This window comes from Microcebus murinus, chromosome 8 (assembly GCF_040939455.1).
Source record: "Microcebus murinus isolate Inina chromosome 8, M.murinus_Inina_mat1.0, whole genome shotgun sequence".
NCBI classification, from domain to species: Eukaryota; Metazoa; Chordata; class Mammalia; order Primates; family Cheirogaleidae; genus Microcebus; species Microcebus murinus.
In genome coordinates this window covers 74,734,314-74,759,388 of record NC_134111.1, presented here as the reverse complement: position 1 = coordinate 74,759,388, position 25,075 = coordinate 74,734,314, and the positions used below count along the sequence as shown (strand labels likewise).

Genomic DNA, 25,075 nt, shown 5'->3' with positions numbered 1-25,075 from the left:
ATAACCGCATTAAAAAGTGAGCAAAAGACATGATCAGAAGCTTTTCAAAAGAAGATAAACAAATGACCAATAAACATATGAAAAATACTCAATGTCAGCCAGGCTTAGTGGCTTAAGCCTGTAATCCTAGCACTCTGGGAGGCCGAGGCAGGAGGATTGCTTGAGCTCAGGAGTTTGAGACCAGCCTGAGCAAGAGCGAGACCCTGTCTCTACTAAAAATAGAAAAAATTAGCTGGACTTTGTGGCAAGTGCCTGTAGTCCCAGCTACTTGGGAGGCTGAGGCAGACCTATAGCCATGACTCAGGCATTACAAAAGCAATCCACGTAACCAAAAACATTTGCACCACCTTAATATTTTGAAATTAAAAAAAAAGAATTTGGTGCCCTTGTAGTCCTTTATTTTGTGGTACAAAATTATGATTTAGGGTATAGATCAGAGTTCAACAGGTGATAGTGTATGGGCTACATCTGACCAATTTTATAAGCTAAGAATAGTTTTTACTTTTTTAAAGGGTTAAAAGAAAGACAACAACAAAGATAATATGTGACAGAAACCATATATGGCTTCAGAGCCTAAAATATTTAGTACCTGGCTTTTTACAAAAGTTTGCTGACCCTTGTTACTGATTCTTGAATTTTATAGTAGATAAATAACTTATTGTTAGAAAGCCACTGATGGAAACAGTCATTTTATTTCCTGAATACTTTGTAGTCATTGAAATGATGATATAGATCAAAGATATGTTGACATGAAAGATAAGTGAGTTGGTTGTTAAATGGCATGTTATCATTCTGTCTCCTGGTGAAAGATGGTAAAAAATTACAAGTAGCTTACATTTGATTCTTCATATTTATGTGCTGCCTGAATTTTTAAAAATGAATATATTGCTTTATTTCTTAGAAACAAAAGTGTACACATGCATATGTTCGTGTTGTATTTTAAAGGGAAAGAGAAACTAGAGATTTCCAGTGTATCTTATGGCTGATTTTCGTCAGATAAGAGGTTTGTTTAAGGAATGTGGCGGCTTCACCACTTTGAAAGCTCTTGTTATCTTTGCACTTTAAACACCTTTCTCTTCAAAGTTTTTACCAAGCAACGAAACACCTGAAAATATCTACATAGAGGCTTAATCTCATTTGTTTTTGCCGTTTCATTACTTGAAATCTGATCACACTGCTTTAGAGTAGCTAATTAGTAGTATAAAAACAACATGGACTTTTAAGAAATTGTCAGGGACTGTGCCCACATAGGTTACATTGCAGAGATTGCTTGTTCTGCTGCATACATTGCCTTTAGCAAATGTTTACGTGTCCAGGCACATGTTTGGACTTTTAAGTATTGAAGGGATGCAATAATAATTATATAGTAAGCAGACTACCGAAAGGCAGTAGGGTTTTCATAGGTTTTTAAAAATTTCCATTTTATCCCCATAGCTTTCTCCAAATTCCCTTCATTTTCCTCCCCTCAAAGGTAAGCATTTTATTATAAGTACAATACAGAAAATATTTAGTTTACATAGATGGTATTGTGGTCTAATTTTACTTCTTGCTTTGTTCACTCAGCACTGTATTTCTAGTGCTATGTTACTCCATTGTGTGTACCTACCACATTTTACTTAATGTACTTTCCAGGGAGCAGTGTTTCAAAAAACAATTTTAGGCTGGGTGCGGTGGCTCACACCTGTAATCTTAGCACTCTGGGAGGCTAAGGAGGGTGGATTGAGCAAAGGAGTTTGAGACCAGCCTGAGCAAGAGCGAGACCCTGTCTCTACTAAAAAAATAGAAAGAAATTACTTGGACAGCTAAAAATATGTAGAAAAAATTAGCCGGGCATGGTGGCACATGCCTGTAGTCCCAGCTACTCGGGAGGCTGAGGCAGGAGGATCACTTGAGCCCAGGAGTTTGAGGTTGCTGTGAGCTAGGTTGACTCTGACTCAAAAAAAAAAAAAAAAAAAAAGAAACAATTTTATATATGTCTCTTTATGGGCTGATATGAGCATTTCTTTGGGATGTATATACCCAGGAGCAGAATTGCTGGGTCCTAAAATACATCTATAGCTTGACTAAGTTTCGGACGGTTCTTTTGAATGGCTGCCCTAGTCTGCACTCCTACATCGGCTTTTCATTTGGGGAATTTTTTGTAAGAGTTTCTCTTAAAACCAGTACTTAAGTTACAAGAAATGATTACCTTAGGTAAAAATAACTCTTAGAACTCCTGAATTGTTGCTAGTTGGAAGTTCCAGAAGAGATTATGAAGCCATGTGCTTCTTGAGAGCCAGAGCTGTTAGCAGTGTGGAAGAGTAAGAACTGATATGAATCATGTATCTTCTAAGTCTGTGTACATGACCTGGTACCATGAAATGGTATTGTTTGTTATGTATAATTCTACCTCCTTATCTATTTAACTTATTAATTATATTTGACACATAAATAATGCTTACTGTATACCAAGTATTGTTATATACATTTTATAAATATGAACTCATATAATCCACATGATAACTCTATAAAATAGGTACTGTTATTGTCCCCATTTCTATAAATTAGGAAACTGAGGCACATAGGGATTTAAGTTATCCAAGTATAGATCTGTCAGTTTTAATATTTCTAACTAGGGAATATGGAGAACTAATATTAGAAAAATCATTGAAAACAAATAGTTATGTAGTATGTATTATTTCATAGTCCATTATAAATACAAAGATGCTATTTAACTTTTTTTTTTTTTTGAGACGGAGTCTCACTCTTTTGCCTTGGCTAGAGTGCCGTGGTGTCAGCCTAGCTCACAGCAACCTCAAACTCCCAGGCTCAAGCAATCCTTCTGCCTCAGCCTCCCAAATAGCTGAGATTACAGGCATGTGCCACCATGCCTGGCTAATTTTTTCTATATATATTAGTTGGCCTAACTTTTCTGACTTTAACTTTTGAGTACCAATGTGTGTAACTCATTGTAAGGCCAAATAGGAAAGGGAAGCAAATCTACTAACATGTTTTGTTTAACATTATAGTACTAAGAATTTGAAAATAAAATCCAAGGGTGGTGATAACCTTTATTAGGTACCATATTTGGAACTCCAGCACACTGGATATGTGAATTTTCTGCATGGGTAAAGTTTAATTATTTAAACACCATGAAATGTTTTCTTTTAACATTTTACTTTAAAGCCCTGTTTCCCTAACTTATTAAAGAGTAAGTATTAAGCATGATTTAACATTTTTGTCAAGGTTGATGTCTTTTGATAACTCTTATTGTGCTTTTATGAGGATATAGTTGTAAAATATGAAATAGAATGGCTTCTTATTTTTTATTTATTTATTTGAGACAGAGTCTCACTTTGTTGCCCAGGCTAGAGTGAGTGCGGTGGCGTCAGCCTAGCTCACAGCAACCTCAAACTCCTGTGCTTAAGCAATCCTGCTGCCTCAGCCTCCCGAGTAGCTGGGACTACAGGCATGCACCACCACTCCCGGCTAGTTTTTTCTATATATATTAGTTAGCCAATTAATTTCTTTCTATTTATAGTAGAGACAGGGTCTTGCTCTTGCTCAGACTGGTTTTGAACTCCTGGCCTCAAGCAATCTGCCTGCCTCGGCCTCCCAGAGTGCTAGGATTACAGGCATGAGCCACTGTGCCCAGCCCAGAATGGCTTCTGATAATGACTAGACTTTGCTTTCTTGAAAAAGTTTCTTAAATCCTTTGCTTTTGGATTGTTTGTCTAATTCTTATAAAAGGTAAAGTGTGGAATGTGCAAACCAAAGTTGTATAATGTGCTACTTTTCTCTAAAGTTAATCATTGACTTAACAAGTGGTTCCTTGCCTAGAAAACCTTTAGTGTTCTCGTGGTTTTGACTCAACAGGATTTAGCTCTTAGTAACTGAAGGCCCTAATGAATAACATACTTGTCAGCGGTCACCTGTTTTCTTCTCATGGCATTCATTATTGAGGAAAGTATAGAGAAACAACATACATCCCTTTCCACTTTAGAAGTTTGGGTGGATTACTTCATTATCTTTTGCAAACAAGGCATTAGGCTGAACTTTTTTCAAACCTTCTTTAATATTTGGTTTGGAACCAAATGCCAAGCATAAGGAACATTTAAAATTGTATCTATAGGACAGAAAGCCCTGTCCTTGCATGGTAGATTAACTTTCTTATAAATCTTTTTAAACAAACTCTTTCACTTAAAACTTGTAATTTATGAACTTTATGGGTAGGAATAAAGTAAGTATACTCCAGAGCAAGGGATTCAGCTCTGCTGATCACCAGCAGATGGTAATTTTCAACTCTACCATTATTTATAGCATGCTATTATTATTTATAGCATGTTTGTTTTATAAGTGTATATTTTTGAAATATTTTATATTGTGAATCCCATGTTGTCCCTAAAAGCAATGCTAGTGATAGATTAATGGACACAAAAATAGAAATTGTGTAAAAAATTAAAAGAGAAAATTAACACATATGAAGTAAATCATTGGACAATAAGAATGATTATGAAGGGCAGTCCCATGATGTGCGAAAATAGATGTACCCGTGCAGTTGACAAACTAGCCAGAGGTCTGAAATGTTTTGACAGAGGATCATTGCTAAAGTGGAATGCCTGTTTTACTCAAAGGTTAATTCAGATGAAAGTTAGGGGTTCAAGAAGTTAAAGGCCAAGCATGGTGAATAAAAAGTACGGCTTTGGAAACTTATCAAAAACGACAGATGGTACTGTGGGTTCAAGGCCTTTTCTAATCTGTAGGTGAGGCTCTAGTGTAGATTCCTTAGCTACCAGAGATTACCTCCCTTCTGCTGTTGGTAAAGATTGTGGCAGGGAGGGGTTGCCTGCCTTAGCAGATATTCATTGTAAACAAAACAGGGCAGTTTTTAAAAAGCCGAAAATATATCAAGTTAGATGGAAGTGCTGACCCCATAAGCCTAAATCTCACTCATGGTTTGGGACGTTTAAACTAATGGATTTAATACCCTTTTGGAATCCAACCTGTTTGTAAGTAGAGTTGCTTCCATATATTTCATATTCTGAAAACTCCACTAGTCTTTCAGTTAAATGGCAGTAAAAAAAAGATGGATCACAGATCCTATTTCCTCTAGGTGAATTTTACAATAGCTGATAAAATAGCTGTGTTGAGTGTAGCCCATGTAGTTTCACAGTGGCCATCCGTGCAGCTGGACTTGGTATGTGGTGGTATGTGCTTTCTGCCTTCATGAGGTCTGCTGCTCACTGTCCAGGTTGGATTTTGGTAGTGACCTCTCTCCCACTTTTTTCCCCCAGTTCTTAGCACTGAAGCCATGGTTGTTTATGTGGTTTAATCTCTGGTTTTTAAATTACTGTGGGATTTTTTGTGAATTTTATCTGTGGTGTAGCCAGATACATTAAAATTAATGAGTGTCTTTATCAAAAGTCATTATTTTATGTAGGAACATGGTAAATTTTCATTTATTAAATTACACAGCATTATCTTTTGTCCGAGTTAGGTCACCACTGCCTAGGAGAGCTGCTGCTGAGTTGGTGATTGGCACTGTTACCACTCCACCATGCAGATCAGCAACCAACATGTGTTTTAAATTAATCCCCAAAGTATTGTCTGTAAAATAAAATTTTTAAATATGTTTCCAATGTAAATGTTTCATTAGATAATTACATTTATTGTATTTCAAGACTCCGTACTCCAGCAGAGGTGAAGTTTCCCAGAATTGTTTTAGCCTTCTCAGTAAGGCTATTTTGGCCAGAGTATCTGTTTTAAGGAAGTAGTAAGATTTTTTTTTAAGGCAAGAGCCTATATTTAGGTGCTCACTGTTGACCACTTAGTCACTTAGTTCCATGGCTGGGCTAAACTAAGTCATTAGCCATGTTTTCTGTCAGCAATATTTATATAAATGACATGTTTTGATGGTTCTTTTTAAGTCTCGTGCTTATTAAAGTAAGTTAGTTGGTTATTTTTCTTTATTTTCCCTTAATATATATGTATTACAAAAGCTTGCTTCTTGTTAAATAATGTGTGTTTGATTGGTTGTTTTATAAAGAAAAGCAGTGAAATTGTTCCTAAAATGATTGAGTAAAGATCCAGCAAAGAATAAAGTAGATAGCACTAAAAGAAGTACTAAGAATATGTGTGTACACACTAGGAAAGGCACAGAAAATGTGGTGTTGGTTCTTGCCAGTGTTTAGTTTCTACCACTTAGGACTCTGCAAGCTTTCTGTTTATTCATACATCAGAGAGAGAGAAAGAAAATTACTAATGGCACCAAACTAACATCACTAGTCAGAGGGCAGGAAGTAAATATGACTTCTTATGTTGAGAGAAGAGCCATCAAGCAGTTGAGAGTAGGCCTTACATTGTGCCCAACATTATGTAAGGTACAATAACAATAATAATGATAAAATAATACTTTGGCAATTGAAATAATAATAATAACTAACACTTGCATAGCATTTACTGTATCCTAAAAAGGCATTATTCTAAGGCCTTTATGTGTATTAGCATATAAGCCCCCCAGTGACCTGAGATAGGTGCCACTATTATCCTGTCATCATTCATTTAATCCCTATAACAAGCCCATAAAGTAGATCCTATTATTAGGCCTATTTAACAGATGAAAGAAATGAGGTTAAATAATTTGTCCACGGTCATATAACCAGTAAGTGGTAGAGCTGGAGTTCAAATTTAGGCACTCCAGCTCCAGAATCCATGTTCTTAACCACTGAGGTAGTCTGAATAATGGTCCTTCAAGATATCCACACCCTCATCCCCAGAACCTGTGAGTATTACCTTATATGATAAAAGGGACTTTGTAGTCATGAGTAAATAAAGGATTTTAAAATGGGAGATTAAGTTAAGACTTTTTATTATAAGCAAACCTTCCTAAGAATCCACAAAGGAAAGAGCTTTAGTAATAATTCCTCAATAGTCCCAGCTTTATAGCACTTGCCATTTTATTACCAGGAGCACAGTTTCTTAGTCCTTATCTCTTTCTGTATGAAGATTACTCAGAGGTAATCCTCAGACTGCATCTACTTCATACTCAAACATGAAAGTCATTCTGGGTACAGAGTTGGCCCTTAAACTAGAAACTTAAGAAATATTAGGCAGAAGATACCATCTTTTCCTCAAGGAATGAGCATTCGAATGTCTACTGTATGTCAAGTACCAAACTAGGAATTTTTATTTTTTGTTTAATCCTCTTATCTGACCCTTCTTATAAAGGGTAGTTATTAATACCCATATCTTGACAGTGAGGAGTGAAACTCAAAAATTTTAAATAATGGGCTCAAGGTCAGAAAAGCAGTAAATAAGATTAGAATTCAGACTTGTCTAATGTCAAGGTACATGCATACATTGTGCTGTACTCAGTACTGCTACTGCAAACTGATCTTTCTTAGGAGCTTAGATTTAGGCTAGGGCATGTCCAAAGGGTTTATTTAGTTCTAGCTAGTCACCATAACAACATTGCCAAGCAACCCCTGACCTGGTATGGGCTAGGCAGATTCCTGGATTGCCATGGAAATGAACATTCTTCTTGCATGACTCTTAAGATGGACTTAGTTCTGTGTTCAACTTGGTTTTTCTATTGTTGTATGTTAAGAGTTAAGACCAAACCATAATAAGTGTGACTGTGTTCCAATAAAACTTCATTTATGGACACTGAAAATTGAATCTTATAGTTTTCACATCACATAATAGTATTGTTTTTCTTCCAGTCATTTAAAGTTGCAAAAATCATTTTCACACCACAGGTTATATAAAAACAGGTGGGGCATATTTGGCTGTGGTCTAGATGGCCTGTTATACACTAGCACGTTTATTCTCATATTTGCATTGCCATTTTATTTTTTAAAATATAAATCCAGGTCTTACAAATGTCATAATTTTAAAAACCTTGATAAAAATTATATGTGATTTATGTAGCTGGTGATATTTGATTGCCTACCAAAGAATCATCATTTCCACCTTCTTTGTTGACAGAACTTCTGGTTCAGATTTTGTTCAGGTACCCAGTGGTCATGTACTTAGAGGAAGATTGCTTCTTATACCTCCCAAGATCAAGAGGTGAATCTTTATTGGTTTAATCCAACTTTAATACTACTACCCTTGCAGTGATTGATTTAGATGGATGAAAAGTCCAGCATGAGGAAGTAACCACTTGAACTGCCAACCCATAGTGATTGATTTAGGAATTGCAATTCTGGACAGTAAGATTCATGGGGAAGAATTCAGTTGCATACAATTGACTGATCCTGGAATAATGAATTTTTGACAACTGGAATGTAAATCAAAGTTCCTAAACAGACACATTTAAACTGTACTTTGTTTTGCATTGGCTACTATAGATTACTATATTGGCAAACATATTTCAAGAAAATAGTTATATATATAATAGAATCTTAAAATATTTATTAAAATTTTTGAGTTCAAATATAGAAAAAATTTTTGTTATTCTAAAGTAAAATTATAAACTTTTGGGAAGGACTGGTGTTTATTATATCTTTTTTTCCTTGCAAAATGTTTTTTCATTCACAAAGTAATAGAAATGGTAAGAAATGGAAACCCCATGCCAATAATCACAAAAGTGTTTGAAATTTAACTGATCTATTGAAATCTGAAAAGCCTGCTCCATACTCACTAAACTGTACTCTTACCATCTCACTGTTGACACCTTGCAGCCTAGCTTTGGATTTAACCTCTTGGCTAAACTGGTTTCTAGAAATCACCAGTGATTTTATGGTCCCTTACTCCCTTTTTTAAACCAAATGTCCTCTTTGATTTTTTTTTTTTTTTTTTGAGACAGAGTCTCGCTCTCTTGCCTGGGCTAGAGTGCCCTGGCATCAGCCTAGCTCACAGCAACCTCAAACTCTTCGGCTCAAGCAATCCTTCTGCCTCAGCCTCCCAAGTAGCTGGGACTACAGGCATGAGCCACCATGCCTGGCTAATTTTTTCTATATATTTTTAGTTGGCCAATTAATTTCTTTCTACTTTTAGTAGAGACGGGGTCTCGCTCTTGCTCAGGCTGGTTTAGAACTCCCGACCTTGAGCTATCCGCTGGCCTTGGCCTCCCAGAGTGCTTGGATTACAGGCTTGAGCCACCGCGCCCAGCCCCCTTTGATTTTTTTGTCTTTAATTCTGTTGTCCATTCTGTCTCTGTAACTCTCTTTCCTAGGATTTGCTGAGAGTGATTCTCCATTATTCTGCCTAAGTAACAATATTTTACTCTCCTTTACTTTACATTGTTACTTCCTACTTCTTGGGGGTAACACTCTTGAAAAACATTGAATATTTATGATGCCTCTAAATAGTAGGTATGAGAATGAATTAGCCACAAGTAGACACTACAAGTTGCTAAGCAGAGACTATTTATTAATAGTAGAGACTATCTTTTGATATAAAGCAAGGCTTATAAGTAGAATTTAATAATTTTCCTAACTGATAATTTTTGAAAGTGTGTACATATATTTAGTGCATTGTATTTCTTTGTATATACCATTATTAAACCATTTCTTTTTGGAAATTTGGTTCCAGTTGTGTGTGTATGCTTTTTTTTTCTTGTAATTTTTCAACTGGAGAAGGTCTGGGAAGGAATTGTACTAAACCTAGTGGGTAAAGGACAGAGATGCTGCTAAACATCCTTCAAGGTACATGACAGAGTATTATCTGGTCCAAGTATCAATTGTTTCAGGGTTGAGAAACCCCGTTTTGTATTATTCCATTTCATCTCCTTTGTTGGCTTTTTATCTATAATTCTTGTAGTTGCTTTTGGATTAATACTATACCTCTTTAACTTATCACAGTCTACCTTCAAGCAATATTTTACTATATTATGCATAGTATAACAGTATTCTTCCATTGTTCCCTCCATTTTCTTCTCCCCTTCTGGCCTGTGTGCTGTTGTACTACATTTTACTTTTACATGTGTTATAGACCCTACAATTTGTTTTGATTATATTACTTTAAACAGTTAATTATCTTAAAAATTTTTTTAGGGCAGCTATATTGAAATATAATTAACAGGTAGCAAATTGCATATTTCAAGTCTACAATTTAGTTACTTTTGACATTTATACTTGAAAAACCTATCTCCACAATCAAAATAAGGAACATATTCATCCTCCCCAAAACTTCTCCTCCCCTTAGTAATTCCTCCCTCAATCCCAGGTAGCCACTGATCCCCTTTCCACCACTATAGATAAACTGGCATTTTCTAGAATTTTATATAAATGGAATCATAAGTTATGTCCTCTTTTTTTCTGTCTGACTTCTTCCAGCATAATTGAGATTTATCCGTGTTGTTGTATGCATCATTGGGGAAATATTTTTAATGACAAACACTCCAAGTAATTAGATTATAATTATTAAAGAGCATACCGAATTCTAGTCACTTGATGTGTTTTTCGTTTTAGGTCATGACTGTCCAAGGTATGATAATCACATGAGAGCACCCATTGCTACAGATGTCATTTGACTCATCAAGAGAAAATCTATATAAAAGAAAATATCCATATGACCAAATCCATTTCTTTATTGAATGGCTTGATGGATTTCCTTTACTCTGATTCATACCAAAGCTGTCCTCCTCAACCAAAGCAAGAAAGAATCCTGCATGAATCAGTCCCAGAATGCCATTTTTATGTCACCAACAGGTGAAGAAAACCTCATGAATAGCAATCACAGAGACTCGGAAAGCATCACTGGTGAGTCCAGTTTGATAAATATTGAAGTGCTGTTGCTTACAGGATGAAATACAAATGCCTCACTCAGGCATATGCGACCTGCCATGATGAAACCCTAGCTTCCCTGTCCAGCCTGGTCTCCTCAGAGACAGACTAAATTAGTCTCTCCATCCCCTGGTCTGCTATTGCGTTATCACAGTCTGCCTTGTATCCTGTTCCTTGTCTGTGTCTCACTCCCCTGTACTCTGTAAGCCCCTAGTGAGTAGGAACTGTCATACTCATCTTATCTTCACAAGGAAAGGGCAGAGTTGTTTGTGTTCGAATACCCTGCAAGCATCTGGCAACACAAGAGGCTCTTGGGGCTTACGGAGTATATAAACACAGGTCCAGGCCCATGACACCATATCTGCAAGGCTAAATTTTAAAAACTGTGAACACTAAAAGTTTTTCTAAACTTTGGTCCTAAAACTCATTTGCCCACAAAACCTGACTTGTGTGGCTATCTCTAGACTTAACTAATTTGCTAAATATATATTTAAATAAGGGGATACTGCTACAAAACCAGTTGGGGATGTTATGTAACATACAGTTAATGCATAGTACCACTTTTCTAAAAACCTGAAAAATTCTGAAACTCATCTAAACTCAAAGTTTTTTTTTAAATTTCGCTTTATTAAGATACAATAAAATGCTCTTAAGTGTATAGTTTGAATTTTGACAACTGTATACACTCATGTAACCACTAGTACAATCAAGTTACAGAACTTATCTCTTTATAGTTTTAATTTATATTTTCCTGATGGCTCATGACATTGAGCATCTTTTCATGTGCTCATTGGCCATATATAAATCTTATTTTAAGTTGTTTATTCAAATCATTTGCCCATTTTTTACTTACAGTCTTACTACTGAATAGTAATCATTAATTATAAGTGTTCTTTATATATTCTAGGTGTAAATCCTTTCTTTGTTAGATAAATGAATTGTGAGTATTTTCTCCCAGACTGTGGCTTGCCTTTTCATCTTCTTAATGGTGTCTTTTGAAGAGCAAGAAGTTTTAAATTTTGATGGAGTCTAATTTATCAATTTTTGCTCTTATGATTCATTTTTTGTGTCATTTCTAAAAAATAATTGCATAGCTCAAGATCACAAAGGTTTTCTTCTCTGTTTTCTGTAAAAGTTATAGTGTTTCTACAGTGCTTCTACAGTTAAGTCAGTGGTTCATTTTATAGTTAATTTTGAGTATGGAATGAGGTTAGGGCCCAGGTTTTTGTTTTTTGCTCTTCAACTGAATAGTTTATCCTACATTGTTTGTTGAAAATACTGTCTTTACCCCTGTTGAAAATTACCTTGATAATTTCATTGAAAATCACTTACTCATATATGTGTGGGTCTATTTCTGGACTCTATCCTGTTCCTTTAATCCTTAAATCTGTCTTTACAGAAATACCACATTATCTTGATTACTGTAACTCTTATAAATCTTGAAATCAGGTAATATAAATTCTTCAACTTTGTTCTTGTTTTTTAAAAATTATTCTGACCATTCTAGATGTTTTATATTTCTGTATAAATTTTAGAATCAGCTTGTCAATTTCTATGAAAAAAGAATCCTGGAATTTTCAATGGAATTACATAGACTCTATAGAGAATTGATATCTGAAGAAATCCATGAACTTGATATATCTGTCCATTTTTTAGGTCTTCTTTAATTTCTCTTAACAGTTATTTAATTTTTATTGTATAGGTCTTAAATATATTTTGTTTAATTTAATCTTAAGCATTTTTGTTTTTAAATGCCATTATTTAATTTCATTCTCCAACTGTTACTACTATATAGAAATGAAATTGATTTTTTAATATAAACCTTATATTCTGCAACTTCTCTTAGTATTTTATTAACTTTCTGGTAGAGTTCTTAGAATTTTCTACATATACTATAATGTCTACAAATAGAGACAGTTTTACATATTCCCTTTTAATCTGAATGCCTTTTATTTCTTTTTCTTGCCTTATCGAATGGGACAGGATCTCAGTATAGTGTTGAATAAAAGTGGTAAGAGCAAATATCCTTACAATATTTCCAATCTTAGGAGAAAAGTTACAGTCTTTCACCATTAAGTCTTTTGAGAATGCACTTTATCAAATTGAGAAGGTGTCCTCTTCCACATTGTATGAGAGGTTTTTATTCATGAATGTGTATTGAGTTTTGTCAGATGTGTATTCAGCAACCGTTGAAATGTTCATATGGTTTTTCTTTCTTAGTCTGTCAGTATAGTGAATTCTGTTGGCTTATTAATAGTTTTGAATTTTAAACCAAACTTGTATTCCTGGAAAATATTCCACAGTTATGATGTATTGGGGCATGCAGGTTTGATTTACAAGTGTTTTGTTAGGGAGTGTGTGTGTGTCCCAATCCCATTTTGTATTGGTTTGTACTTTTTTTGCAGTGTCTTTGCTTGATTTTGATATTGAAGTAATGCTGGCCTCAAAATGAGATGTGATGTGTTCCCTCTGTGTTTGGAAAACTTTGTGTAGAATTGGTATCATAGCATTTTCCATCCTTTTACTTTTAACTTACTTGAATCTTTACATTTAAAGGACATCTACAGATAACTTACAATTAGGTTTGTTTTTTAAAATCCAGTCTGACAGTATATATTTTCTAACTGGAGCATTTAGACCATTTACTTCTAAAAAAATTATGACTTTAGTTGAGTCTACTATGCTCCTATATGTTTTTTGTGTGTTCATTTTGTTCTTTCTTTTTTTAGGTTTTTTTTTTAGGATTCCATTTTAATTCTGCTATTGGCTTCTTAGTTATACCTCTTAATTTTCTCAGTGGTTGCTCTCAATTGCAATACATACCTTTAACTTATCATAGCCTATCTTCATATAACATTATGCTGTTTCATAAAGTGAGACTCTTAAAAACAGCATTCTTTCATTTCCCCTTACCATCCCTTATATTATTATTGCCATGCCTTTTACATCTACATGTTATATACATAACACATTGTTATTATTTTTGCCTTAAACAATCAATTATAAATTAAATAAATTATGAAAATAGAAGGCTTATATATTACTCATAGATTTACCATTATTGTCACTTTTTGCAGATTAAAGTTTCTGTCTGGTATCCTTTTTGCCTGAATAACGTTAACATTCTCTGCAGTAGATTAGCAGTCACACAGTTTTCTGCTTATCTTTAAAAAATCTCTACTTCATCTTTTTTGAAAGACATTTTCACTGGTATGGAATTCTCAGTTGACTTTTTTTTTCATGTGTTTTAATGATGCTGTTCCATTGTCATTTACCTTGCATTGCTTTCAATGAATGTTTCAAGTTCTTTTTTTATTCCCTTAAATATAGTATATCTTTTTCTGTCTGCTTTTAAGAGTTTCTCTTTATCACTGCTTTTTCGCAATTTTGCTTTGGTGTGTTTTTCTTTGTGTTTACCCTGCCTGGAATTGTTGCGCTTCTTTGAACTATGAATTTATTTTAATTAAATTTGAAGGATTTTGGCCATTATTTTTTCAAATATATTTTCTCCTCTTGCTTTTGTTTTCTTCTGGGCTGCCAATTGAGTGTATGTTAGATTGCTTCATATTATGACACAGTCACTGATGATCATTCAGTTTTTTTCCTCTGGCCTTTTTTTTCTCTGTGATTCATTTTTTATATTTTCCATTGCTATGCCTTCAAGTTTACTGTTCTTTTCTTCTGGAGAATGTGTAATCTGCTAATCTTATCCAGTGAATTTCTCATTTTAGATATTGTACTCTAATTTTATTTGAGTTTTATAAATACAGCTATATCTTCTGTTTCTCTTTTCAGTAAGTTCATATTTTCCTTTTAAATCTTTGAGCATACTATTAATAATAATAGTTGTTTTTACATTGTTGCTTACTAATTCTGTTATCTCTGTCATTGCTGAGTCTGTTTCTGTTGACTCATTTTCCTCCTGGTTTTGGATTATAATTTCTTTATTAGTAATTTTTACAGAATGCAGAACATTATGCATGTTACATTGTTAAGTGTTGGGATTTTGTTGTCTTCCTTGGAAGAGTGTTAAAATTTATTTTGGCAGGTCTTTAAGTTATTTGCTATTTAAGGTCGATCTTTTTTGAGGCTTGTTTTTAATCTTTGTTATGTGGGTCTACAGATCATTTCTAGACCATATGCTAGTATACTTTATTCTAGTGTTAATTTAATTCTGCTAACAGTAGGCCTGACCCTTCTGGGATCTTTACTAATTGTCCCAAGTGTTGAATGATGTTTTTCTTCTCTGGCTAGATGAAATTGAGACCTCTCTCTTAGCTTTATATAAGTGATGTGATGTCATGAAGATGTGGAGACTGATTTGAGTGTCATAAGGACAGACCAATTTTGAGGCCACTTTCAAGAGAAATAAGAGGAGACAATGTGACTAGAAAGAAACAGGCATATGGAAGAGGGCTGTCAAGCCTGAACAATCAGGAGAGTAATAAATAGTACATTATCAGAAATGTGGGAGCAGGTAGGAGGAACTAGTCTGAAGAATATTTAGCTCAACTTATTAATACTTAACCTCTATTGTACACTCATTTTTAAAATATTTTTTGGAAGTAGGAAATTGATCTTGAAATTCACAGAACTTCATTAATACTTATTGAAAGAAAACTTCTAGGGACTAGTAGCTCTTTTCATGAATGTCACTTTTGTTTTTCATTTCCTTTAAACCCTTGGATGCCTAACAGTCAGCTTTTAGCTCTGTATGTATTTATAGTCAACTTCTCTTCCTGCATGTATTATAATGACAGTCTGTATATAGTATATGTGTGGCAGAAAAACTTTGGATAATCACATGGAATTTGTAGTAATAGATTTTGAATGTATTTTCAGGGCTCTTATTTAAGAGATTTGCCAAGGATTGAAATCTTCTTTAGAACCATATTTAAGATTTTAAATGTACCTCATCTCTATCTCTATGTGATTATGAAACATCTGCTTGTCCTTCTGGGTGAATAGGGATGTCTGATATTGTCAGCTTTCTTATATTTGACTTATTGAAATGTCATTAAATCAAAGTCAAGTAGTAGAATTTACCCTTTTTAAATTTGTTTTCTTAAATTGTACTTTGTTGTTCTTTGCTAGAGTTAGAGCATGTTTCTTTAAACAACCCACAAAGGAAATACCAGATCTCATGAGAGGGTGGGTATGGCATCCTGTATTTTCTCTATTATTTTAAGCCCTAGTATTAAGCTTGTTAAAAGGGATAACTTTTTCTTTTTTGTAAACTGCTAAATGTGGGAGTTGTTAAGTGATGGGCGGTATTGGGAACAGGAAGCCAACAGCAGGCACATAAAGACAGAAAAGCCCAGCTGTGTTCAGAGATAGGGTAGGGTAGTAAATGATTGTCTTTATTTTACAAATGAGAGAAATTAAGGCTCAGGAAGGATAAATGCAAGATATTGTAAGTGTTGTAAGACAATTTGAGCCCAGCTCTATTTACTCTTCAGACAAGTTGTTTAAGTCCTCTGAGTTAGAGTATATCCTATCTTTCTTTTTCTTTGCATTTGTGTATTTAATGTACATATTTAAATCTAAGTTTGGTTTATTAATAGTGGGAGAAGTGTGTGTACATTTTTACATACATAAATAGAATATATTGGTTGTGTTAGTTTCTTTCACTTACCAATGTCTTGAGAGACCTTTCCATGTCAGTGTATGTACTTCTGTCCTGTTTGGTAAATCATATGTCTAACATCCCATAGCAAATGAGTAGAGAGTCAGAGTTAGAAACTAAGTCTAATTGAAATTTTTTTAATGTTTAAATTTAAAAAAAAAAAAGAATAAAAATATAAAGAAAAAAAAGCTAGGTCTGATGCTAAATCCCATGTTCTTTCTAATATTAAGAATGAAAAATGGGACAATAAGTAGACTAAGCACCTGGAGCTATTAGGAGATATGTAGGACTACTATGGTATGTTAGAGAGAGATGTGATACATATGAACTTGCCTTCTAGAACAAATGGTCAGCCTTTGTCCTATAAATATTAATAAATGAGCATATAGCAATAAGAGATGGCTCTGAGGTCAGGTGGGCACAGTGCTGAATAGGAAATTGAGACAAAAGTCCAGTGGTCCTCAGCAAGTCACTCACCTTTAAGTCAGTTTCCTTATCTAGGAGGCAGTATTAGATGATTTCTCAAAGTACCTTCTACTTTTAATACTCTATAATTATTTAGATGCTATAGCAACCTTAGACTTGATTTCATCTCTAGGTCTAAAAACTCAATAGTAAAACAATAATAAAAATGGCTAACATTTAGAGAGTTCCTTCATGGTGTGCCAGGCATTGCACTAAATACAAGTATTTTTTCATGTGTTTATCTCAATTCATACATCGACCACGGAGGGAGGTACCAGATACCTTCTCCATTTTACAGATGAGGAAGCTGAGGGTTAGAGGTTAAGTAACTTACGTATTGTCACATTATGGTATGTGCAGAGCCAGGACTCAAACCCAGGGCTTTCTGACTTACAAGGCAATGTTCTTTATCACCATATCATACTAAATTTATATTATGTGAAGGCTGGGGAAGATTTTTAGGAAGAAACTCTTTTTTCCCCCTCCTCTTTCAGATTTTCTTCTTGCATATTTAGGGCTTTAAATGTACCATGTCTTTAAAATAAAAATGATAAAGTACTTATTCCAGTGCCAGTATTGAATAACTTTTAATGTTATTTTTTAAAAATTTTAGCTAATGTGGAATATACTAAAATGTAATTTTTCTAGAGTTTGAAGAATTCAAATTTTGCTATTAAAGAACATTTAATTTTATCTCTGTTGAATTGGCTATTTTCTGCTGGTTGTTTTGCATCAGTTTTTTTCTCCCAAGCATATAAGTAGAGATTGGACCACTTTTAAACAGTACTAAATTGATTGATAGGGAGAAAATAAGAAATTTGTCTGAATTCACATTAAATTTTAAAAACATAGTTATATTCACTAACCAGTCTATTTTTAGATACTGTGTAATTAAAATTTATTGGTATCTGCATGTTCTCATGTGAAAGCTAGAAAAGTTGATCTCATAAAAGTAGAGAATAGAATAATGGTTACTAGAGGCTGCAAAGAGAAGGGAAAGGGAGATAGGGAGAGGTTAGTTAATGGATACAAAATTACAGCTAGGTAGGAGGAATAAATTCTAGTGTTCTATAGCACTATAGGGTGACTATAGTTTATATTTTCAAATAGCTAAAAGAGAATTTTGAATGTTCCCAATGTAAAGAAACCATAAATGTGATGAATGCGATAATTACACTGATTTTATTATTACATATTGTATACATGTATGAATATCACTCTACCCCATAAATATGTCCAATTAATTTAAAATAATTTTTAAAAATTATTACCAAAAAAAATCATGTTATTTTTACTTTACAAGTTCTTATTAAAGAAGCCCAAAGAATGACCAATTATAGTACCATGATATATTAATAAAAACCAGTGGAGAAATGATCTTGTTTAATGTTTTTTTGGTTGTCCTACTTTTGCCAAACTAATTTCACTGATTTTCTCTGTATCCTAGTAAATTGAAATATATTGGATTCATTTACATGTACTCTCTTCTTTAGATGTCTGCTCCAGTGATGATCTCCCTGAAGTTGAGCTGGTGAATCTGCTAGAAGAACAGCTACCACAGTATAGGCTAAAAGTAGACTCTCTTTTTCTGTATGAAAATCAAGACTGGACTCAGTCCCCACACCAGCAGCAACATGCATCTGATGCCCTCTCTCCAGTCCTTGCTGAAGAGACTTTCCATTATATGAGTGAGTATTTTCCCTTTTAGAATTTGTGCATTGAAATAAAGATTATGGATATCTTGGTATTGACTTTTTAAAACATTTGACATTTATTAATTGTAGCCATTGTTCAGTATAGGCCTACTTTAACTTGAACTGATTTAACAGGAAGAGATAATTCTGTGTTATGTCTGAAGGCAGGAAGTTTGTCATTCTTATGACTCTGAGTATCCAGTGTTGCAGGCATACTAGATGTTTCTATTTCTTTCATCTTTTTGATATTTTCCTGAGACTAAGTAGAAAAGGGAACATTTTTAAAAGTAGTGAAATTATTTGAAATTTTATATCCTAATAGTTTGATATCCTGAGCCTTCAGCTTCTTGACTTTTATCTTCCCTATTAAACATAGTTACAGGAATTTTATGAGTCATTAAGAAGCATAGTTCTTAGCCGGGCGTGGTGGCTCACGCCTGTAATCCTAGCTCTCTGGGAGGCCGAGGCGAGCGGATTGCTCAAGGTCAGGAGTTCAAAACCAACCTGAGCAAGAGTGAGACCCTGTCTCTACTATAAATAGAAAGAAATTAATTGGCCAACTAATATATAGAGAAAAAATTGGCCGGGCATGGTGGCGTGTGCCTGTAGTCCCAGCTACTGGGGAGGCTGAGGCAGTAGGATTGCTTGAGTCCAGGAGTTTGAGGTTGCTGTGAGCTAGACTGACACCACAGCACTCACTCTAGCCTGGGCAACAGAGTGAGACTCTGTCTAAAAAAAAAAAGGAAGCATAGTTCTTAAATACATAAGTAGTTCTACTGATGCCAAGGAAGAATAAATATACACTGTATAGTATTCTTCATTATTTACTTAAGGGTTCCTAGAGAATATTTCAGTGAGAGGCTAAGCCAGATTTGTCCTTAAAAGAGGTCTGTTTTACACCAAGCAGTTAGAAATAACAAAATTAAATAGAGAACGCTTTAAACTTTGAAGTATGGACACCCCTTTTTACATTTGACCTCACTCCAAAAAACTGTCAAAAGGCTGAGCTTACTTTAAAAAAAAAATTAATTTGGTATGAAAATGTCGTGTGCATAGTACCTGTTAAAATAGATAATAAAAGCCTACAAGTTCAACATTAACATGTTTGTGAAATGCTTTTAATTATAATGAGATATGAGATCGCATCAGATCAGAGACATTTTCCTAGTGAGTACTTCAATGTTTTTAATGTCACATTGTCACTGGAGAATTATTGTTGTGATATATTCATTTTCATAGTAATCATTAACTTGCTTTTAGCAGTAGTTTCCTAGAACTTAAAAGCTCAGGAAAAAAAATATAAATCTCGTTTAAACTTGAATTGAAATACCAAGAAGTACAAATAAAACTGTGTTTTAGTTTGAGAAATTACTTGCTTAAGATTTTCTAGAAAATGATTTTTAGAAGGAACAGTAGTTTTTGTATTTTCATTTCCCTTTGTTCTTTGAATTTTTAACTTTGTGAAAAGAACTTTCAAGCTGAAATTTCATCAGGATAAATTTATAATAGTTTGTCATTATTTTGATAAAATGTCACAGAAAGTACTTCTTAGTTTACTTGTTTTTGTCCTATAGGCCACTGAGGTGTGAAACTATAGCTAGAAATATGTCTTAGATTGTGATTTAAGGGAGGTACTTTTAGTATGAATTTTAAATAAAAATACAAGAAAATAAAAGGTGTAAACAGCCAGGGATGGTGGTATGTGCCTGTAGTCCTATCTACTCAAGAGACTGAAGCTGGAGGATTGCTTGAGCCCAGGAGTTTGAGGTTGCAGTGAGCTATGATCGTGCCATGGCACTCTAGCCTGAATGACCAAGCAAGACTCTGTCACTTTAAAAAAAAAAAAAAAGTAAATAAATTCTAAAATTGTGACTTTATGCCAAACCATAATGTTCAAGGGAATAATCTAAAACTTGAGATTGGTAGAATGATACAGATTTATATTTCACGGTTCTGGAAAACTATTCTATTTCTTTAATCTTAATAGTACTATTTTCATGATAATTGGACTATATATGGTCTACGTAAGATCATAAAGCAAATAAGCTAAAATTAAAATTGGTCCACTAGGGTCAGGCGCAGTGGCTCACGCCTGTAATCCTAGCACTCTGGGAAGCCAAAGCGGGAGGATTGCTTGAGCTCAGGAGTTCTAGACCAGCCTGAGCAAGAGCAAGAGCAAGACCCCGTCTCTACTATAAAGAGAAAGAAATTAGCGAAACAACTAAAAATAGAAAAAAAATTAGCTGGGCATGGTGGCACATGCCTGTAGTCCCAGATACTTGGGAGGCTGAGGCAGGAGGATCGATTGAGCCCAGAAGATTGAGGTTGCTGTGAGCTAGGCTGCTGTCACAGCCCTCTAGCCTGGGCAACACAGTGAGACTCTGTCTCAAAAAAAAAAAAATTGGTCCACTAATACTTTATTTCTGTACTGCACTTTAATTTCACTGTTATTTTAAAGATATCAATTCTCTGGGTTAACAGTTCAATCAAATGTAAATAAATTTCATTATAAATTTACATCTTATGAATGTAAAAGATAAGTGGTTTATTTTATTTAGCAAATTGACCAAGATTTAAAAAACAAGATACAAAACATTCTCTCCCTTTCCCACAGTTTTCTATCCCCTTGAGACTTCAAGATTTGTGGTTTTGAATAATTATTACATATCCTGGCAGGCCATCCCTAATATTACTTCAATCCCTTCTTATCCCTACTTCTCTCCCGTGCCAGTGGATACTTGTGCTCATTAAAATGGATTTTAACAACTAGTAAAGAGAGGTGGCACAGTCAGGGGCATTTTCTGTCTTATACAACACAAAGAAATTAAAACCCCTGTGGCTGATAGGAAACATGGCCAGCATTTGGCGTTGTGAGCCTCTCACATGACCTGGGGGTGGGGGAAGTTACTCAAACCAGAAAGAGATTGTTTACTTTGAAAATTGGACACTTTGAGAGCAATGAATGGGTCCCAAAAATAATTTGGTCCCAGCCCGTGCCATACATAAACAAAGTTTAAAATGCTCACAGAATGTTTTACATGCAGAATAGATCATTCTAGGGTTTTCCTAATTTTATTAAGACTGAGCCCCAGAGCGAGTTACAGGGGGAGTCATGGAATCGGAATATACATTACAGACAATACCTTTTATACATTTAAAGGCTAAAAATAGAAACCTGATCTTCCTTTCAGGGGATTTTATTTAGGAATAAAGGATCAACTGTAGCACTTCCTAAGGCATAAGAAAAAAAGAGGGGAAATGATTGATTATGTTAAGTTTTATTTAAGGCAGGTTCTCCAAATGTGGACCCCACTATCTATATCATTTGGGAACTTGTTAGAAATGAAAATTCTTGAGTCCCCATCCCACCTACAGATTCAGAAAGCCTGGGGTGAGATATAGCTATCTGTGTTTTATCGAGTCCTGGTGATACTGATGCTCTTTCAAGTTTAAGAACAACTGATATAAAGCATTGTCAACCAAAGCTAAATTAGGTCATTTTACAGTCATATTAATTGGAGAATTAATTAGGGGGGTTTAAAATTTTGCAGAGAAATACAGTTGTGGATATTACTACTTCTGATGGGTAGATATACTTCAAGCTGTGTCCTCAAAAATTCATTAACCTATACAGGCCGGAAAGGAAATATGCCTGATTATGTTCAGGAAGCATTAACTGTAAGCCAGGTCATAGAGGTTAGCAGATTTATAATTCTCCTAGTTCAGCCCTCTCAACCAGTTCCACAAGAAAATTAAGCCCTAAGATATCTATGGTATGATGGATTACCTTATCATCTATATACTAGCTTTGTACTATCCTTGGGAAATTGAGAAAATTGTCACTTATCATCCATAGCAGTGGTTCCCAACTGTTTTGGCACCAGGAACAGGTTTCATGGAAGATAATTTTCCATGGGGGGGAGGGAGGGAGTGGGAGGAGGCCCTGAGGTAAAGCTCAGGCAGTGATGTGAGCAATGGAGAGAGCAATGGGGAGCCTAGCCACTGTAAGGAGCCACTGTAATGGCTATAAATACAGATGAAGCTTTGCTCACTCCTCCCCACCCCCTACTGCTCACCTCCTACTCTGTGGCCCAGTTCCTAAGTTTCATGAAAGAATTCTTTTTGGAGGGGGTGTGGTGCAGTGTGCAGAGCTCAGGTCTCAAGCAGTGATGCATAACCAGCCGGCTGGCCAGGTTCCAAACAGGCCATGAACTGGTACCAGGTGGCAGCCCCGGAAGTTTAGGGACCGCAAGTTCTTTTTATTTTTCTTTTTTTATTTTTGAGACAGAGTCTCACTTTGTTGCCCAGGCTAGAGTGAGTGCTGTGGCGTCAGCCTAGCTCACAGCAACCTCAATCTCCTGGACTCAAGCAATCCTCCTGCCTCAGCCTCCCAAGTAGCTGGGACTACAAGCATGTGCCACCATGCCCGGCTAATTTTTTTCCTATATATATTAGTTGGCTAATTAATTTCTTACTATTTATAGTAGAGACGGTGTCTCGCTCTTGCTCAGGCTGGTTTCGAACTCCTGACCTCGAGCAATCCGCCTGCCTTGGCCTTCCCAGAATGCTAGGATTACAGGCATGAGCCACTCCACCCCTCGGGGGATGGCAAGTTCTATAGGACTTAATTCTCCCGTGGAACCCTGTTGAGAAAGGCTGCCCTAGATGTCTTCATTTTGTTCTGTTTCAGTTCTTTGGAAGGCAGTTTTTGTATTGCAGAGATATTCTACAGTTTTTGTATTGCAGATATATTCTATCATAGCAGCAAGAGCTGCAGTTATTTCTTGAGGGCTAAAACCTCAAGACCCGTCTAGTTGTTGGGAGCTGTTGTAGATTTTCCTATGCTATGTGGGCAGTGTATGTGTTTCATTTGTGGTGTTTTTTTGTTGTGGTGGTGGTGGTGGTTTGATTTTTGTTTTTTGGTGTGAGAAGTTTAGAGAGTAATGAAAGATTAGACTTCTTTTTTAAATTCAGTAATTGTGATAAAAACTCTAGATCTTGAAAGGAGACATGAGAGAACTATTGAGCCCCATCTCATATAAATGACAAAGATACCAGATTAGATTCACATTGGTGTTTTCCATCTTTAATATAATGTGAGATTGGGTTGGTTGATGTGAAATTATGCAGGAATAGAACATAAAGTAAGGATTAGTGAAATGTTTATATATATTAAACTCTCCACCCCATATTTTCAGGAACATTCCAAACATTATAACAAAAATGTTGAATATTAACACCCTACAGAAACCAAGTTGCAAATTACTCTGTAAAAATGTGTGTCATCTTCCCGATGTTATAAATATTTTTTTAGAGAGTAAGAAAAGTTAGTGCCTGGCAATAAATGAGGATCATTACTAATTTCTGTATCATTTAACATATTTTTATTTTGACAGCTGATAACTGAAAGGAAAATAGATTTTGATAGGATTGATTTTAATGAAGTTTGGCTATTTGGTTACAGAATTATAGTGAAGAATTAGTCTATGGGTATTCAAGCATTTACTCAAAATATCTACAAGCCAAGAGAACACTTGAGAGCTGTGCTCTGAGTACTTTTGGAATCATCCCAAGCAGCATGTCTTTATCAGGAGTGTTGTGTTAAGGAAGAGAAGGCAGGGCTGTTTAGGCTGCAGAGAGGAATCCATTGTGTTCCTATGTGTTTTGCAACTGACTGACATTTCTGTGCAATTAAACTAGCCCAGCCTTCGTGGCTTGGTGTTTCACATAAAACATAAGAATTGTGAATTTGTGCTGCTGTAAACATTCTAGTACAGATGTCTTTATTATAGAATGCCTTTTTTTCCTTTGTATAGATGCCCAATAGTGCGATTGCTGCATCAAATGGTGCAAAGGCAATATATGTAACCTAAACTTTTTTTTTTTTTTTTTTTTTTTTTTTGAGACAGAGTCTCACTTTGTTGCCCAGGCTAGAGTGAGTGCCGTGGCGTCAGCCTAGCTCACAGCAACCTCAAACTCCTGGGCTCGAGTGATCCTTCTGCCTCAGCCTCCCGGGTAGCTGGGACTACAGGCATGCGCCACCATGCCCGGCTAATTTTTTATATATATATCAGTTGACCAATTAATTTCTTTCTATTTATAGTAGAGACGGGGTCTCACTCTTGCTCAGGCTGGTTTTGAACTCCTGACCTTGAGCAATCCGCCCGCCTCGGCCTCCCAAGAGCTAGGATTACAGGCGTGAGCCACAGCGCCCGGCCAATTTCTTTGTATTTATAGTAGAGACGGGGTCTCACTCTTGCTCAGGCTGGTTTTGAACTCCTGACCTTGAGCAATCCGCCCGCCTCGGCCTCCCAAGAGCTAGGATTACAGGCGTGAGCCACAGCGCCCGGCCTGTAACCTAAACTTTTATGCCCCCATAATATTCTAGGGGAAAAATATTGTGGAGAATCCTGGTTGCACTCTTTGCCGTAATAAATATTATATTATTTATATTATAAAAAGCAAAATTGGGATCTATGTTGTTTTCTAATATGCATTCATAGATGTTTACTCTGGAATTTCATTAGATAAGGGCTTTGTTTTTCTTTTTTTAGATAGGGTCTTGCTATGTCACCCTGGGG

At 35.3% G+C, this 25,075-nt stretch overlaps 1 protein-coding gene across 6 annotated transcripts in view; it reads left to right on the top strand.

Annotated features, from left to right (window-relative positions):
- TRAK2 (trafficking kinesin protein 2) overlaps positions 1-25,075 on the top strand; it is a 66,759-nt gene that overhangs the window by 14,017 nt on the left and 27,667 nt on the right. For 4 of the 6 annotated variants that reach the window (XM_076005797.1, XM_076005798.1, XM_076005801.1 and 1 more), the window contains 2 exons: positions 10,395-10,685; positions 18,294-18,488. In XM_076005797.1, coding sequence (XP_075861912.1) covers positions 10,595-10,685; positions 18,294-18,488 — 286 coding nt within the window. In that variant the 5' untranslated portion in view covers positions 10,395-10,594. Of the gene's footprint in view, positions 1-7,965; positions 8,050-10,394; positions 10,686-12,692; positions 12,721-18,293; positions 18,489-25,075 lie in introns of those variants that run through there. The other 2 variants (XM_076005800.1, XM_012739006.3) reach the window with 2 other exon arrangements.